The following is a 19,016-nucleotide window of genomic DNA, read 5'->3' on the forward strand; positions in this document are numbered from 1 at the left end:
AGTTGCGTCTTAGCATTGAGACAGAGGTCTCTGGGAGAGCTCTCACCAGTTGATATTATGTGGGGCTGGGAGGTCTCTGGTGGACCAATGTCCTGAACTCAGCTGTCCCACCTCAGAGGCTCAGGCCTGACACCCGGCTGGAGTACCAAGACCCTGTCAGCCACACGGCTTTGTTGTTCATTACATGGTCTGTAATCATGGAAGTGCATCTGAAAAAGGCAGCTGAAGAGTCTGCTTTGGTATTCTGAGTCCCACCCAAGCCTTCAGCTGGCCCTGGCCTCGGTCTCTGCTCTCAGTCAGGCCTGCACTCTCCTTAGGCAGGATAGAGACAAATAAATCTCATTTTTATGAAGTACAATTATTTTAAAAGGCAAATGTATACCATTACTGTAAATCAAAACTTCCAGGGCCACTTGCCCTCTATATAAAGTATCTGTAGAAATAAATAATTAAATAATGTGATTCAGTTTGAGCTTTGATGCCATTGCCTGATTAAGGCCCTGTGCCTGACAGCTATTCTCTCTTTGTTATAAAGATCTTCTGCTTCATGCAGTTAGAAGGGTTGAAAAAAATATTGAAGAGAGAATATTTTTTCCCTGTGTGAGAAATGCTGTATCTGGGAACTACAAAAATAATTTTCTCCTTCCCACACTTAAGAAGACATTGATTGAAATCAAGCCTGGGTGACCTGGATTTAATAATTTGGAAATAATAATCTGTAATTAGTAACAATCAATGATAAACATTTCTTTCATTCATTCAGCCATTATTATTGAGTGCCTAATGTAAGCTAGGTTTTCTCCTAAGGCCTGCTGTACAAACCCGTTGGTGCCTACATTCTAGCAGGGGGAGACAGGCAACCAACAAACCACACATAACTTAAATCGTATATAAATACATATATATGTAAACACACACAGATACACATATACACATGTATCCATATCAGTTGGTGTCAAAGATGATCTCATTGTTAAATGTCATTTGAGAAGGGACCCAAAGGAAGTGACGGAGGGCGCCAGGCACATATCTGGATAAACAGTTTGTCAAGCAAAAGGAACTGTAAGTGCAAAGGTCCTGAGGCTCTTCAATGCTTGGTTTGTTTAAGAGCAATCAAACAGGTCAGTGTAGCTTGGCAGAGGGAGCCAGAAAGTGCTGGGACATGATGACTGGGAGTAACAGTGAGGAGGGGCCCTGAAGGTCAAATTAAGGTCTTTGGCTTTCATTCTGAAAGATGCGGGAATTCTTTGGAAAGGTGACAGGATCTGGCTTTATTTTTAAGGATCACCTTGGCTACTGCATTACGAATAATCTGGGGAAGGGGGACAACGGCAGATGCAGGGAGACCCAATACCATTATTAATCCAGGCAAAACATGATGGTAGCTTGGAGTAGGATCATTATCTTTGGGATAGTGTGAACGGTCAGATTTTTGTATATACTATGAAGATAGGGCCAAAGGGATTTGTTGGTGGAACACTTGCTTCATGTGAAAGAAAAAGAGGAGTGAAAATGACCCCAACGTTTTTAGCCTGAGCAACTGGGAGGAAGGTCTTGACAACTGCTGAAATTAAAAGACTGGAGGAGAAGGTTAGGGGGTAGGGATGGTGCCGGTAACCAGGAATTAGGTTTGAGAGGCCTACCGGAGATGCTGAGAAGGCCTTTGAAGATACCAGGCTGGATTGCAGGGGAGAGTAATCAAGTTGGTATTTGTCAGGGTACAGTTGGTACTTGTAAACCATGAGACTAGATGAGGTCACTAGAAAGTGGACATAGAGATGAGGTCTGACCACGGGGTACTCCAAGGGTTCAGGGTCAGGACGTGAAAAGAAACAGCAACAGGATGAGTTCAGTGCTTGCTTTAAAAATGCTTGAGGAACATTTCCGTTTTCCTCCCTCCTCTATGATATAAACACTCCCATAACCTTTGTTGTACAAATCATCTTCTTAGAAAATGTGTTCTTCTTTGATCAAGCTGGGTGAACTTCAGCGTTCCCTTTCTCAAAAAGTAAGCTTCCATGGACACAAAACAGAGCTCTCAGGAACTATAAAGAACTTGAGATTTTTACCTGCAAGCTAACAAGTTAGCCTGCCCTGATTTCACAGATGCTGGCAGAAGACATGACACTCCTGGGTCAGAAGCAAAAGACTTTTTTTTTTTTTTTTTTAAAGAAGCCAGGACTTCCCTGGTGGCGCAGTGGTTGAAAGTCTGCCTGCCGATGCAGGGGACACGGGTTCGCGCCCCGGTCTGGGAGGATCCCACATGCCGTGGAGCGGCTGGGCCTGTGAGCCATGGCCGCTAAGCCTGCGCGTCCGGAGCCTGTGCTCCACAAGGGGAGAGGCCACAACAGTGAGAGGCCTGTGTACCGCAAAAAAAAAGAAGCGAAAGACTTTATGACTCAGGGCGAGTAACATGAGCTTCATATTTGTTACCCATTCCCCATGACCCCCCAAATCCCTCAGAGGCAAGAGAAGCAGGTCACCAGGATGCTGCTCGTGCAGGGGGTTTGTGTCACTGAGGAACCCCGAGCTCAGGAAGCCCCAATCTTTCATAATGAGCTGCAAGCAAATCTATCCAACCTTTGTTCTAGAGGCAGACATTATCTTTATTATACTAGACAGCAAACAAATCCATCCCCTACTCCAGAGGCAAACACTATCTCTATCTTCCAAGAATGTTCACTATACAAACATCCTTGGAAAGATAATTCAGAACAACAAGCTACCGGCGCCTATGCTCACAAGAGACCCATGGATAATTATCTCCCAGCAAGAGTCAAAATTGTTAAGCAGCGTATTTTGGAGAAGTCCTGAGCCTTTATCCTATTTCACTTTGGAATTGAAAACCTTATAATCTAAATTATATTTAGTTGACTAGGTAACACTTTAACATGGTGCAAAATTCAAAAGATAAGCTACACAGGATTATTCTTTTATCAACAAAAGATGGCATGAAAGTGGTTTCTGATTTGCTGTGCGAAGGGAGCACATTTGCATCAGACTTATTTTTCTTGCATCCTGATTAATTCTTCCATTTAATCAATTTCCAAATGAGTCAGATTCTCTAAATAGGTACTAAAAGCCCGAGCTCAGCACTTAGGGAATATAAGAAATTGCTTCCATTTTACTAGAGCTTCATCAATGTCCACTTGAGTCGGAAAATAACCCACATGCAGTGGGTTATATCCAGTGGGTTAAGTGAAAGCTAAGGGTCTAAACCAGCATAAAGAACTAAACAGCAGCAACATCTCACCCAAGCGCTGCCTGACAGTAGCCTTCAGCACAAGTTCTCTTATCTGTTCCATCTGCCAGGCAGACGTGTAGCTCTGTAATCGATGACAGATAGCTTTACTTACACTCGTTCTTTTCAAAAGATAATGTTGCTGTCTAGTAAGCATTTGAGGGCATATATCATAGTAAGCACTCAATAAATCTTGTTGACTAGCTATGCCATTAGAAACACTTACAAATATTCAAGTGACAAAGAAATACACGGTTACTGGTCATTCATTCATTCAGTCAGCTTTCCCCTTATTGGGCACCTAATACATCGGGCATTGTTTTAGGTACCAGGTACACAGTAGTAAACAAAACAGGCAAAAGGGCTTCCCTGGTGGCGCAGTGGTTGGGGGTCCGCCTGCCGATTCAGGGGACACGGGTTCGTGCCCCTGTCTGGGAGGATCCCATGTGCCGCGGAGCGGCTGGGCCCGTGAGCCGTGTCCGCTGAGCCTGCGCGTCCGGAGCCTGTGCTCCGCAACGTGAGAGGCCACGGCAGTGAGAGGCGCGCGTACCGCAAAACAAAAAACAAAAAACAAAAAACAGACAAAAATCTCTGCCCTCGAGGGGAGCTTACTCTTTAGTAGGGGGTAAAGATACATGAATAAAATACACTAAATAATGATAAATGTTAAGGAAAAAAGATACAGCAGAAAGAGATATGGTATAGGGAGCAGCTGAAATCTTATACAGTATAGTCCAGGAAAGGCTCACTGAAAACAGAACATTTAGCTAGATAGCCCTTCTCAATCCTCTGGTCCCTGATCGTTTCTAAATGCTCTAGAACTTTCTGGAAGAAAACTGGATCTAGGGCATTATCCTGAAAAAAAAATGCTCAAGATAGACAACAATAATTATAATGAACAATATAATGTATCAACAATGTATATGATGAACTGTGTATATAATTATACTTAACTTAAATTTAATCAACTATTAAATATGTAGTTATTAAATATTAAATCTATACCACTTAAACAGGTTTCTTATTCTCTTATAGAGCATGTATTATAATCATGATGCAGACAAGGTGCTACATTAATAAATGATCATTGGGGCTTCCCTGGTGGCTCAGTGGTTGAGAGTCCGCCTGCCGATGCAGGGGACACAGGTTCGCACCCCGGTCCGGGAAGATCCCACATGCCGCGGAGCGGCTGGGCCCGTGAGCCATGGTCGCTGAGCCTGTGCGTCTAGGACAGGAGAGGCCACAGCAGTGAGAGGCCCGCATACCGAAAAAAAAAAAAAAAAGATCATATCACTGGAACAATAGCAGAATGAATGGATAGTATTAAAAAAAAACCACCTCTTTTAAGTTAGTGGGATGGTTGCTGCTAATGGGCAAGCATGAAAAACAAAGCCACTGAGTACTGAAGATAAAGAAGAGCTCCATCCAGAAGCCTGCAGCCATATTTTATCTCCATTGGGTTATTATAGAGAATAACAGAAGCTTTGGGGATCTCCTTTTCTTTTAATTATAGAATCCATCCATTAATTAAATCACTTTCCCCATCTCATTACCAGATGGGCACATTTTCCAAGGTTACAAATGGAAATTAGGTTCTACTTCCTTGAGACGCTGGCATCGTTATTATTCAGTTCCTGCCTTTTGCCCTTTCCCAGGGGAATTCCACACACAATTACAGAGCTTCAGCCATTATCTGGATGCCAAACACTTTCGAATCCTTCTTCCCAACACAGACCAGTACCTCTCGAGCGCTAAGCCTATGAGACTCTGTATGGACCATGTGGGCTCAGCCTCAATGTATCCCAAACTGAACTCTCTCCCCACACTAGCCTATCCAGTGCTGCTGTATATCCTTAGTTGGTGGCAACCATCTGTCCACCCAGGCAGTCCAACTGGAAACCTGGATCCTTCTTCATTCCTCATATTCAATCAGTCATAAAATCCTAGCAACCTTAACTTTTTAAATCTGTCCCTGAGTCCCTATCACACCTGGTGCCACCTTACATTATTTCCACCTTACTACCATTCTATCCCCCTTCTGCATCTATCTCCCTGCCCGTAGTCCACATGCTATATTTCTCTCCATCACAGCACTTATTACTCAATATAATACATGTTGCTTATGTATATCTCTTCAAATACCCCATGAGTTCTCTGACACACAAACACGTATGTGTGTCAGCACACAAACAGGCTGTGCTCTTTCTTTTCTCAGCATTTAGCATAATATCTTGCATGGAGTATGTGTTCCATTAACATGTACTAATTGGATACATAACTCTTGGACCATCAGATCCCAAGATATCAGACGTTTCAGGAAGTGATATAGGTTCACCAACAAAATTCCTGCTCACCAACCCTGACCCTGTTCCAGCTAAACCTATGAAGACGTGGACTGCTTATGGGTTTAAGTTTGTGTTATGAAGTCTAATTCCTCCACTGCAACCCTGTCCCACCTTCATACTTGTCTAGCTCTCATGTAAGACGTTCAGTGTCCTCTTTGTCCCTCCTCCTTCAAAATCCATTCTTAGTAAAAGAGTTCATCTCTGCTTTTTATTTCCACGGGTATTTGCATCTTAGGGTTTTCTTTCTAATTGCGGAAAGCCCCCTCAGGTCCCATTCAAGAACTACGAGGCTTTGGCACCATGGTATATGTATGAAGGACAGCTGGTAGGAGGGAGGAGAGACAATCACCCGGAGATCCTGACTCACCTCGTGGTCAGAACCTGAATGTTCCTCCTCCCGCACTCAGCCAGGTCTTGACCAAAAGCCCAGGATTGTTTTAGCAAATGCTCTCCACCCAAAATCCTCCATCCTGGGGCATTAGCTCACAATCGGAACATAACATCTCTATTTTGTTTTTCCTTCCAGTTTTATTGAGACATAACTGACATACAGCTCTGTATAAGTTGAAGATGCACAGCATAACGATTTGACTCACCTACACCATGAAATTATGACCTCAGTAAGTTTAGTGAACATCCATCATCTCATACAGATGCAGAATTAAAGAAATAGAAAAAAAAATTTTTTTCCTTGTGAAGAAAACTTAAGCTTTACTCTCTTAACTTTCACATGTAACATACAACAGTGTTGATTATATTTATCACATCGTACATTACATCTCTGGTACTTATTTATCTTATAACTGGGAGTTTGTACCTTTTGACCACCTTCATCCAATTCCCCCCACCTCTGCCTCTGGGGACCGCAGTTCTGATCTGTTTCTCTGTGAGTTTGTTTTTGAAGTATAATTGACCTGCAACACTATGTTAGTTCCTGGTACACAGCACAGTGATTTAACATATCTATACATTTCAAAATGATCACCACGACAAGTCTGGTTACAATCTGCCACCACACAAAGGTATTACATAAATATTGACTGTAGTCCCCACGCTGTACATTTCACACCAGTGGTTCATTTATTTTGCAGCTGGAAGTTTGCACCTCTTAATCTCCCTCACCTATTTCTTCCCCACACCTTCCTCCTCCGCTCTGGCATCCACCTGTTTGTTCTCTGTATCTATGACTCTTGTTTCTGCTTTGTTATGGTTGTTCACTTGTTCTGTTTTTTAGATTACACATATAAGTGAAATCATACAGTATTTGTTGCTGTCTGACTTATTTCACTTAGCATAATACCCTCTGGATCCATTCATTTATTCTTTTGCAGATGGCAAGATTTTATTCTTTCTCTGTGACTGGGTAATATCCATTGTATATCACATCTTCTTTATCCACTCATCTATTGATGCGCACTTAGGTTGCTTCCATATCTTGGTTATTGTAAATAACACTGCAGTGAACACAGGGGTGCATATATCATTTTGAATTAGTGTCTTCATATGTTTTTGGATAAATACCCAGAAATGGAATAGTTTAATCATATGGTAGTTCTATATTTTATTTTCTGAGAAACCTCCATACTGTTCTCCATAGTGGCTACACCAATTTACATTCCCACCAACAGTGCACGAGGGTTCCCTTTTCTCCACATCCTCGCCAACACTTGTTATTTGTGTAAAAATGACACCTCTGCTTTAGATGTAACAGAAAGAAAACAAAACGGTTGTTTTAAGACTTAGCTGCAGTCTGGGCCACTTAGGTTAGGACGAAGACAGCATTCTTCAAGGAGATTTTTGTTTCCTCTGGGAAACCCTCCTAATGAGCTTATAAAACGTAGACACCCTAAGGTAATTTAGACTCCTGATCTGACAATGAGGGAGAAGGAAGTTGGGGTCCCTGGGATGGAGGGGTGAAGAGCCTTTGTAGAGAGAGGAAGCCCTACCAAGATGGTAGCAGATGAAGTTCTGAATAAGTATGAGAAATGGCCCTCATCTGTACTTTCTGCTCAATTTTTCTGTAAATGTAAAATTGCTCTAAAAATTAAAGTCTATTAATAGACTTTTCCAGTTAATAGAAAGAAGGAAGGAAGGAAAGAAAGAAAGAACTGAGGGAGGGAGGGAGGGAAGAAGGAAGGATGGAAGGAAAGAGAAAGCCTGAGAATACTAGGCAGTTGTCTATCCTGTGCTATAACTCCCTCCATTATCCCAGACATTCAGTAAACTCTGCTGAAAACAGCTGCTTTGTGAAGTGGTACTTTGGGAAAAGGAGGAAGAGAAATGGTGTCCAGTATGGGGTGAAGCCATGCGAAAGGCACAGCACTCATAAAGGGGAGATGAAGAATTTGGGAGCGGCAAGAATTTAGAGCAAAAGGGGACCACAAGAATGTAAACTTCGAGGAATCTCTAGAGCTGTGTTGTCCAATACTATAGCTACTAACTACCTGTGGCTATTGAACGGCTGAAATGTGACTGACTAAGTCCAAACTGGGATGCACTGTACGCTAGTATGAAAAAAAAGAATGTCAAATATCTCAATACTTTTTATTTTAATTACTTGTGAAATGATACTATTTGGGGTCTGTAAGGACAAATAAAAAATATATTATGAAAGTTAACTGCACCTGTCCCCTTATACCTTTTTAATATAGCTATCAGAAAATTCAGAATCATGTATGTGGCTTGCATCATGTTTCTACTAGACAACACTACTCTAGAATCTTGGGGAAAAGGCATAAACTTGCTAGAGTATAAGACATGGGGAGCTTAAACACTTTCTTTGGATAGTAAAAAAAGGGGTGACCCCAGTAAGTTGGAGACATAAGACAGCAGACTTGACAGATAAAGTATGCGAAAATACAAATTTACAAGAACCAATGACATTTATTTTAGTAAAATTTTGTTTAAACTAAAAATAATTCCTATGAATGACGTGTTCTCAAAATATGATGTAATTTATAAAAAAATTCAACTTTTCAGGAACATATTGATAGCATGAAACAAAGTACATATGGTATAACTTTCCAACATAAATAACTTACATTCAGTCCTTCGATTTAAACTAGAAGGAAAACATGGAAACTTCTACCTCCCGGGGGATAAACGAATGTGTCTTCTAATATCTTGATGTGTTGAACAGTGACCACCCAGAGACTAACACTTTGTACTTTCAACTAGAAATATAAACTACATACAGGGCTGCCCTTGTTTACTTTTTTCTGTTTATTTCATACCAAACCTACTCCTTAAGCCATGTCTCAGGAAATCTATGAACAAAAAATAAAACAAAATATAATGCCTGACCCCAAGTAAGCCAATCTGGATGTAAGCAGAAGTTATATTTTTTTCTGAAATGCTACCTAAAAGGCTCTAATTCAGTACCTCTGGGTTCTGTATTATGTAGAGATATGGTTATGTGTATATAGAATTGGCAAACTTCAGACCTGGGGTGATTTAAATATCACGTGGTCTAGTCTCTTTCTTTTACAGATAAGGACACAGAGCCACACAGAGGTCACTTCCCTGAGACCATAGAGCTGCTTTAGCGGCAATGACAGGACTTAAGGCACACAGAGTGCGGACACAGTCAGTACCCTGGGTGTGACCCTGATGTTTCCTGATAACCAACTTGGGTCGTCTGAAAACTGGGGATTTATCGTACTTGCTCATAGGGATTTCCAGGAGGATCAAAGACTCTCTCTATATATGATGCGCATTATAGCCTTTGTCATCTCTGTCACGCTCAATGGGAGCCAAACTCATGCCCTTCCTTCCCCTCCACCTTTTTACCCGAGCTATATGCCAGTGCTCTTTTTCCTGAAAAGGTTACACTCAGTGAAAGAAACAGCTGTGGACTCCAGAAAAGCTTTTGCCCGCCGCCTTTGATCATGTATTTGAGGGTCTCTAGGCAGCCTGGAGCTTACTTGAGAGACCCCGGGGACAGCTGGTTAAGATGGCAATGCTGACCCTTTGTAGCCTAAGGGGCTCAAAATGAAACACGGTTTCCAGGAATGAGTGTAGGTACCACGTGCAGAGCTCAGAGTAAAGCTACAGAGCAGGCTCATAGCCTTGCCCCTCTTCCGCCTCTTCCAACATCACTGAACCCCAGCCTGAGCTATCCAGACATGCCCTTAGCTCAAGTAACATATTTCTCAAATAAACACACAGAAACTACTCTCTTCTTCCTTGGCCACTTGGCCATGCCCTGGCTCCAGAATAACAGGATAGCACATTTCATACGTAGATGCCAAGAGTTGCACACCCAAAAAGGGGGGCTTGTTAACAGAAATCAACCACAGATGGGTCACTTCTTAAATGGGAAGTGTTTTCCTGCTTGGAGACCTTCCAAGTGTTCTTGCTTAATTCTCACTTCTCAACACACACACACACACACACACACACACACACACACACACGCACAGAAGCCAGTGTCCTAGCACCCCAATCTTAAAGTTTTCCAGTCCTCCTTTAAAAAATGGCTTTGGGACATGGTTACTTTGAAGTAGGAGTCCCTCATCTCAGTGAAAAAGAAATATAAAATACAGATAAACAGCAAGGTCCTACGGTATAGCACAGGGAACCACATTCAATAGCCTGTGACAAACCAGAATGGAAAAGAATATGAAAAAGAATACGTAAATATATGTATAACTGAATCACTTTGCTGTACACTAGAAACTAACACAACATTGTAAATCAACTATACTTCAACAAAATAAAAATTTTTTTTTAAATTTTTTTAAAAAGAAATATAAACTTGGGACTTCTCTGGCAGTCCAGTGGTTAAGACTCCATGCTTCCATAGCAGGGGTCACGGGTTTGATCCCTGGTTGGGGAACTAAGACCCCATATGCCGTGTGGCACAGCCAAAAAGAAAAACAAAACAAAACAAAACACAAAACCCCATTTTCATTGCTCTTCCACAATTAGTCTCCCCTCCTAGGATCAGGAACCTCAGTGAACACCCAAAGGCAGTGTACTGCTGGTGTTGGGGGTCGGGGGAGCTCAGTCTCCCCCTTAAGTTTAATCCATTCCCAAATTAGAGAAGGTGAGCAATTCCAAGGTCTGGGAGCACATTCATTTATCATCTGGTGAACTGGTGTGGAGTTAAGGGGATGGGGCAGCCTCCAAGGCAAGGACATGGCACACAGCCAGGAAGCTGGAGGCTCCATACCTTTGCAGGTGAAACATTTGATGTGGAAATGTTTGGTCTGGACCCGAAGCACTTCACCCTTGCACGGCTCCCCACATTTATGGCAGTGAATGACAGGCTTCTCTGACGGGTGGTGAGGGTCCTGAGGGTGGGCCACTGAAAGAAAAACAAAAAAAGATCCATGTGAGTAGAAAGCATTCCTACAAAAGCAGTCATTGTGGTCACGCATAAATATACCCAGAATTTTAGTATCAAATGAGCCACATATTGATTCAATAAGCACCAGTGGGGCCTCTGCCCCCATGTCATAGTTATGGGGACACACAGATCAATAAGAGAGCTGTGGCTTTAACAGTCCGGTGGGGAAAACACTGGGCTTGTTCCTCTGGCAGCCAGAAGTCTTGTCTCTTCCTCCCAGACTTCTCCAGGACTAGGTAATTGGGTCATTAAGTATATGATCTTATTTGGTTCAATAGTGTACGGTACGTCCTTATCTTGATTTAGAAAGTGCCTTCCAGCCAGGAGTTCACTGCAGACTGTAAGTTCCTTGACAATGAGGAGCGTTTATTAAAGTTCGTATTTTTGTGTTTCTCCCCGTCTTTACTTCTCCTTCTTTCCCCAGCTCCTCTGAACTGCAGAACACTCGTGCACCAAAGGGCTCAGTTAGCATTTATTTCCTTCTTAGTTAGCAGGCACTGGCTAGTTCCTCGTCTCCAAAGAGTCATTCCTGATCCTCATTTGGCAACTCAACCCGTTGGATGTCTATTACGAGCCTCCTATTGTGTGCACAGTTCCTGAGTGGCTGAGAGTCCACCTGCCGATGCAGGGGACACGGGTTCGTGCCCCGGTCCGGGAAGATCCCACATGCCGCGGAGCGGCTGGGCCCGTGAGCCATGGCCGCTGAGCCTGAGCGTCTGGAGCCTGTGCTCCGCAGCGGGAGAGGCCGCAACAGGGAGAGGCCCGCGTACCGCAAAAAAAATAAATAAATAAACAAACAAACAAACAAATAAATAAATTAGTAACTACGTGGATTTCTCTGAACCTCAGTTTCCTCTCCTGTAAAACAAAGGGAATTGGATCAGCGGATTTCGAAGATCTTTCCAGGCTCTAAAATCATATGATGGGGCTTACAGGGATTATTCTCCCAGTTTCCAGAGTGTGGCCTTCAGAGAACAGAAGTTATCGTGACTGCCGTGCCCCAGGAATAGGATTACAGGCTCCTCTTACAAAGGATCAGGAGAGTAGAGGCAGCAAGGGGACACCTGCTTGACGCTACCCAAGGATCTTCACTGAACCTGCCGTTTGTCCAGCCAGAGAACGCAGCGAGGCGTTCTGTGCTATTAAATTCCTTTTCTGATTTGGGTCCTCAGAAGGAGGAGCCGTGTGATATACAGAAATGTATTACATAAGTACCTACATGAGCGTGATATGGGATAAGAACAGTGAACCTAAAATTAATCAGCCGACACAAAGAACAAAGATGATTTCTTTTTTCAAACGGTAAAACCAGGTTGGACCGGGGGAGGGGGGTGTGGGCAGGTATTGCTGAAATTGAATTTAGAAAGCACCTCACAGCAAGGAGCTCTCTGTATACCACGAGTATAATAGTGCATTGTTCCCCTCAGACCACTGTAATGTTCTCATTTCTCCTGGAAAGAGTTTGAATAAGACAGTCCAATTAATCCATTACTAGTTAAATTCTCAGAAACAAGGTTCTCCTTGTGAGATTTAGACCAGGAGCAGGTGTAGTTTCGGGTTAAACTCCTGACCTGAAATCTCTGCACTGGACCCCAAAGTGTTCGGCAAAGGTATGAACATCGTGATACCCCTGCATTTCCTTATCTGCCTGCTGGGATCTCTCTTGGAAACCCGTATTCACAACAGAGGTCAGTACTATCTAAAGGAATTAAGAAGGGGTTTCCTTCCAAGATCTCTAAACAACCACTGACTTTTAAGATGATGTGTAACAAGGCCAAAAATCTATTCACCTGGGCATTGAAAAAAGAGTCTCCCTTAACAATAACTGCTTTATGTAAGGTGTTTCGTTTGTTTGTTTCAACCTCCTGCTTCCTATAAGAATGGAGGAAAATAACATTTACGGAGCATCTGTCTGCTAAGTGCCAGGCACGGTGCTAGGTGCTCACATATAAGTCATTTTATTTCATCCTCACCACCCCTCCCTCAGTGACTTGGGGGAATACTGTTCCCCCTTGACAGGTGAGCAAATCAAGCCTCAGAGAAGCTTAGCAGCCTTCTCAAGTAACGGTAAGTGGAGGCTCAAAGATCTACACCCAGGGCTTTCTGACTCCCAAGCTCATGATCCTCTTGTCTAAATCAGAAATTTAGAAATCAGAAATTATTATAAGTCCAGCGATGATCGTTGTTAAGTCAGGCAATAATTTATTTAGCCAGGCTCAAGTGCGGTTCTAAAAGCAGCAACTAGGACTTGGTTTAAAGGCTTATGCACTGTGTCCAGTAATATATTGCTAGCTGAGCATGGCACCCAGGTGGTAATCCTCAAGGTGGCTCTGCTGATCCCCTATATCAGAACTCCCTGGGCCATGTATTGAATATGCAGATTCCTCAGCCCACTGAACCAGGGGTGTGAGTCGGGGACCTGTTATTTTCGTAAGCTCCTCAGGTGATTCTTATGCATACTACAGTTTAAGAACTACTGTCCCCTTAGAATTCAGACAATACTGTTAAGCAAGTTACAGAGAAGAGTTAGAGTGAAGAAAAGTAACCCACAAGACCATCCACCTCAGAAACAATATTAGAACACAGTGGATCTCTTGACTGTGAGGGAGAAGGCATTTTTGGATGAGAAATTGCACTGCGGTTTCTCTGGACACTTGCATTTTTTATAGCTAAGCAAGCCAGCTATGCTGAGTAATGATGAGGGAAGGAAAATATCCTTTCACTTCTTGGCTCTTCCCTTTGCCCTCAACACAGGTGCCAATGCCCATGCTGGCACCAGTCACAGAAGTCAGAACTGGGCTCAGCACCTGCATTTTGCAGGCATTTCCCTTTGGAAATATATATTACACTGCGAAATCCTCCATGCCCAGAGATGACCTTTATTTTCACCCAGGGATGAGCAGAGACTACATCACGTTTACTTGCCTTTCCATGATACATCAGCCCAGGCAGACGCTTATCAGAACCACCTACTTGTGAAGAAATGGGCTCTGCTTGTTGGAGGACAGAATCCAAAGACCAAAAGAGACTCAGTATTTATTTTATCCCAACTCAAATCAGTAGAGACAAAAGAATCTCTCCGCTTTTTAAAGATCAATAAAGAGGTTTCTTTTACATAACTTCCTTTGGCAGTTTGGTTAATACCAAATGTATATTCTTTGGCTCAAGCCTACATTTTTGAAATGTGCTGAGCCCCTTGCAACATAAAAAATGACATTAATTCTGTACTCCTCTTATTTGCCAACTAGCTCTGCTGCTAATTTTTACTTGATTGCTCCATCCTTCAGAGCCTGGGTGGTCCCTCCATATTCTACTGATAGGGAAAATGAGGGGCAGAGAGCTTACGCTCCTTGTGCCCAAAGTCAGCAGCAAATTATTGACAGAGGTACACTCAGCACTCGGGCTTCCCAAGTTTTTTCTGCTGTACCAAGTAGTCAGTGATTTACCCCGGAATTTGGGCAGACATGGATAAAATCTTCCATGGCTCACCAGTTTGTCGCTAAAATAAGAATAATACGATGAGAAACCAAAAGCATGGTTGCATATCTCCTGAATAGTGAGGAAATGTATATGAAGAGCCAAGAATTTATTTGCCTGAAAAGGTAAAGGGATTCGTCCACTGCATAATATCCAGTTTGGAGGGATTCTGGAGACTCAGTTAAAACAGGCTATTGCAAGGCTAACTGAGGAGTTTCACACTGCCTTTCACAGTCAAGTAAAGCAGGTTAGCCTCATCCCTGGGACTCCAGCATAGAACAGAACCAAAGTTCCATTTTGGATGTGTTACTTTGGAAATGCGTATTAGAGATCGCAGGTGATGAGACTGTGTGTGTGTGTGGGGGGGTTGAGATCATTAAGGAAACCTGTTACCTTCAGTGCCCCCAAGCAGAGGACATTAAAGGCTGTAAGAGGAAAGCTGAAAAGATTAGGTGGAGCCCCTCCTAATATTCCAGAACCAGCCTCGTCTTACCCAAGTTCTTTCCTTCTGAGGGACAGACCATGCAACTAGACCAGCAGAATCAGAATATCTGAGACAGCATATTTGAAATAAAAGTCTCCTTAGCAGGTGACTATCACAGCCTATGACATCCTCAGTATGAGTTATACCTTGCCCCGGGTTATCTGAATTATTCAGAATCTCCCAGGTAATAAATCCCCCTCCCAAGTACGCTTCCTTGTCATTAGCACTGTCACTCCCTTCACCAGCCTTTGAAACCACACAGGCTTGATGGCTTTCAAAGCCCTTCCATCTACATTATCTCATGTTACTCTCATGAGAGCCCAACAAGGTAGGAAGAGCAGAAACTGTCAAGCACGTTTTACAAATGGGCAAACTAAGACTCAGAGGAACAGAGTGACTCACCCAAGGTGACACAGCCATGAAACAGAGAGTTGCCAATAAACCAATGCAGTGCTCTTTACGCCCGAACGATCCCCTGATCACTGACGCTTGGAGCCTTGCAGCCATTCTGATCCCACCCTCTCTTTCATCTCCCACGAAATTCTGTCCACTCTCACATCCCTTAGTCATCCCTTCTCTCAGCACATGAATCCAGTCTTCAACCCCTTTTTCTCAGATTGCTGAGAGTTCCCTGCTCCCTGGCTCCTTCTTCTTCAATGTGACCTGCAAAGAGTAGGCAACTCAAAGGAGTGGGGCATCACTCCCCACTCCTTAAGTTTGGGCTGTGCTTGGTGACCTCCTTCCAGAGGGGACAGTATGGAAGGGGGAGTGGGAGAGAAACTTTACAGCAGACAAATCTGAAAAGCACTACCTCACTCAGGTGGTCAAGGTCAACATCAACAAGTCGTGTTGATAGCATGTACCTTTGATATGATGTGATGAAAACTAGTACTTTGCCCCTGTGACCTTCCTTCCCCCCAAACCTCATAATCCTAGTCTAATCACGAGAAAATCCCCAAAGTGCCAGACCAGTACTCGTCAAAATCGTCAAGATCATCAAAAACAAGGAGGAAAGTTATATCGTCACAGCCAAGAGGAGCCTTGATGACTAAATGTAGTGTGGTATCCTGGATGGGATCCCAGAACAGAAAAAAGACATCAGATAAAACCAAGAAAATACAAACAAAGTATAGACTTAAGTTAACAGTGTGTCAGTTTTGGTTCATTAACTATAACAAAAGAATTATATTAATGTAAGATGCTACTCATATGGAAAACTAGTATACGGAAACTCTGTACTATCTTGCTGAATTTTCTTTAAATCTAAGACTGCTCTAAAAAATAAAGTCTATTAAAATAAAAACAAAATAACTTCCATTATCTCTCTCAGTCCCAATCCATCAAGTCTAAAGTTCTTGGTCTCATTTCAGAGATCTTCAATAACATGACCCACAATAGCTATTTAGATATTTAAGAAGAAACTACATTGCTGAGCACTTCTCACTGTGCTGAGTGGTTTTGAACTCTGGCAGGCCAACCCCAAAGATAGACACTAAAATCCTCTGCTGTCCATTCATATAAATACACAAGTGAGGCCTCCTGACCACTTGGTCAGTCATCTGAAGCTTCTCTGAAGCTCTCACTGTAGCTTATAGTAATAAAGTATTTCATTCTCCTCCAAGTCCTAAAGCACTAAATACCTGCACTGTCACCCAGCACTTAATTTCCTCTTGTTTTGTGTTTATTTTGCTTCTGTTTCACAGTGCATCAATCCTGACCCTACAAAATTGCAAGCTCAATGGTCAATTCCTCCAGGTTTCTGGGATACTTCTGATTTCAAATAATCTGAGTTGTTCTCTCTGTACTTCTCAGTTCAATTATTGGATCAGGGAAAATACGGTTACCATCCAATACCACTATTGGAGCGTCTCCCATATGAAGCTACAGATTCTTGAACTTATGACATCTCAATATGTAACTCTGTAACACCATTCTATTATTGTAACAAGTACAATTTATTGAACACTTACTATGTTCTAGGCCCTGTGTTAACTGATTTACACTCGCAATCACAGATAGTCATCACAACTGCCTTTCGGGGGTGCTGTTTTATTATTCCTGTTGTGCAGAGGAAGACGCCAAGGCTAGGAGTCAAATACCTTGTTCAAGACTTATTTATGAAACAGAAACAGACTCACAGACTTAGAGAATGAACTTATGGCTATCAGGTGGGAAGGGTGGGGGGAAGGGATAGTTAGAGAGTTTGGGATTGACAGGTACACACTGCTGTATTTAAAATGGATAAGGGCTTCCCTGGTGGCGCAGTGGTTGAGAGTCCGCCTGCTGATGCAGGGGACACGGGTTCGTGCCCCGGTCCGGGAAGATCCCACGTGCCGCGGAGCGGCTGGGCCCGTGGGCCATGGCCACTGAGGCTGTGCGTCCGGAGCCTGTGCTCCGCAGCGGGAGAGGCCACAGCAGTGAGAGGCCCGCGTACCGCAAAAAAAAAAAAAAAATTGTATAAAATGGATAACCAACAAGGACCTACTATATAACACGGGGAACTCTGCTCAATATTATGTAACAAATGGGAAAGGAATTTGAAAAGGAACAGATACATGTATATATATCACTGAGTCACTCTGCTGTACATCCGAAACTATCACAACATTGCTAATCAACTTCACTCCAATATAAAATAAAAAGTTAAAAAAAAAGATTACACAACTAGGAAGTCGTCCGACTACAAAGCCCACGCTCAGAAGCACTGGGTAGGGGATTTCCACAGGAAAGTGTGATGCTGCACAGAACGAAACCAAGCTGGTGCAAGGTACTAAATTCTGATCACACAGCTCAGGAGCAGTGAGCACCCAGCTGCACCATAATCCCAAAGGCAACACCTGCTAGTAAATAAGCGGATGGGAGATAACACTTCAAATATAAAAGAAGTTATTCCAGGCTGCGGCAATTTATGGGGTAAGAACACTTACAGGGGAAGGGTAACAGAGCGAGGGGATGCATCCAGCCTCCACCCTGAGCAGAGGCCTGGGTTGGAAAACTGTCTGGTTAGGACTGGTCTGGATTTGCAATCACAAAAGGATTTTCTGCTGGTAAATTTGGTTTCTGTCTAAAGACAGGGACAGGAATCCTATTATCCTGGGAGTCTACATTTCAGAGGAACTGCTTCACTACTGAGAAAGCTTTCTATGCTTCTACCCCATTAGCTCCCATTTAATTGTAAACACACATCACAGAGATGTGTTCTCCCGCCCTTCCACCGCTTTTCTCCGCCTCCTCCCTTTCTTTACGCTCAAACGGTACTAGTGTCGAGCCTATAGGAATCGAGCAGCTCAGGAGTTTAAATAAATGCGTAGAGTGCTTAATTTGCAGTTTACCCAGAAGTCCATTTCCTACTGTGGCAAGTGGTAGTTACGGGAAGCTACCCACTGTTACCATGTCAGTAGTTGTCCAAAATGACCCTTCTCTTGAATTGGCTTCCATGACCTAATTTCCTTATACCATGTCAGTCTGGTGGTCAGGATTACTGCTTAGCACAAAGCACACGGCCGCCTTGGCACAAACACTCCCGGCGGGCAGTAGGATGGCTGTGTTCTAGCATCCTGCCACTGGTGGCTTTCCGCTCGTAACAGATCCCAATATCTGATTTGCCTTTTCTGAGGCAACGCAGTTTGTCTCTGCTTTTCCTCCAAACGTAAAAGACACCGTCACCAATGGGTCAGCTGGGATCCTGATTATAGCAACAGCCCAGGCTTTAATCCAGTTAATCTGATTCCCCCAAGGCAAAGAGGTACTAGGATTATAATAATTCAGCCAGGAAATTTCCTCCGTGTAAATCATGATGCTTTTGCCCTGCTGTGTGTGCTACACCTGCCTTCTGGGTCGGAAGGTTAATCTTAGAAAGGGATTTACCATCAGTTCGGTGTCTTCTCCTCCTGCTTCTAAAAGAGTGTCTCCCTTGACACACCGTTTGGTTGAGATGACTCACTGAGGCCACTCCCTTCTTTGGCCTCCCCTAGCCCTTCTCTGACAGCACTTAGTCATTTAACTTTGGAGCACAGTCACTGGTAGAAAGCCACACCGCTCCCCCTGAACAGTAACTCGAAAGGACCCTGCAGGAGACCTGACTCCTAGCCCTGCCTCTCCTGACACGAGCCTCTGCTT

General features: G+C 43.3%; 1 protein-coding gene across 8 annotated transcripts in view; it reads right to left on the reverse strand.

Moving 5' to 3' along the window:
• The window catches only part of ABLIM1 (actin binding LIM protein 1), a 320,517-nt gene that overhangs the window by 144,077 nt on the left and 157,424 nt on the right, over positions 1 to 19,016 (reverse strand). For all 8 annotated transcript variants that reach the window (XR_003796975.1, XM_029244850.1, XM_029244853.1 and 5 more), the window contains exon 2: positions 10,760 to 10,894. Coding sequence is in view for 7 of the 8 variants with exons in the window: in XM_029244850.1 (XP_029100683.1) it covers positions 10,760 to 10,894 (135 nt within the window). In the remaining variant the exon portion in view is untranslated. The remainder of the gene's footprint in view (positions 1 to 10,759; positions 10,895 to 19,016) is intronic.

This window comes from Monodon monoceros, unplaced genomic scaffold (genome assembly GCF_005190385.1).
Source record: "Monodon monoceros isolate NGI ecotype Baffin Bay Population unplaced genomic scaffold, NGI_Narwhal_1 Super_Scaffold_4, whole genome shotgun sequence".
NCBI lineage: Eukaryota > Metazoa > Chordata > Mammalia > Artiodactyla > Monodontidae > Monodon > Monodon monoceros.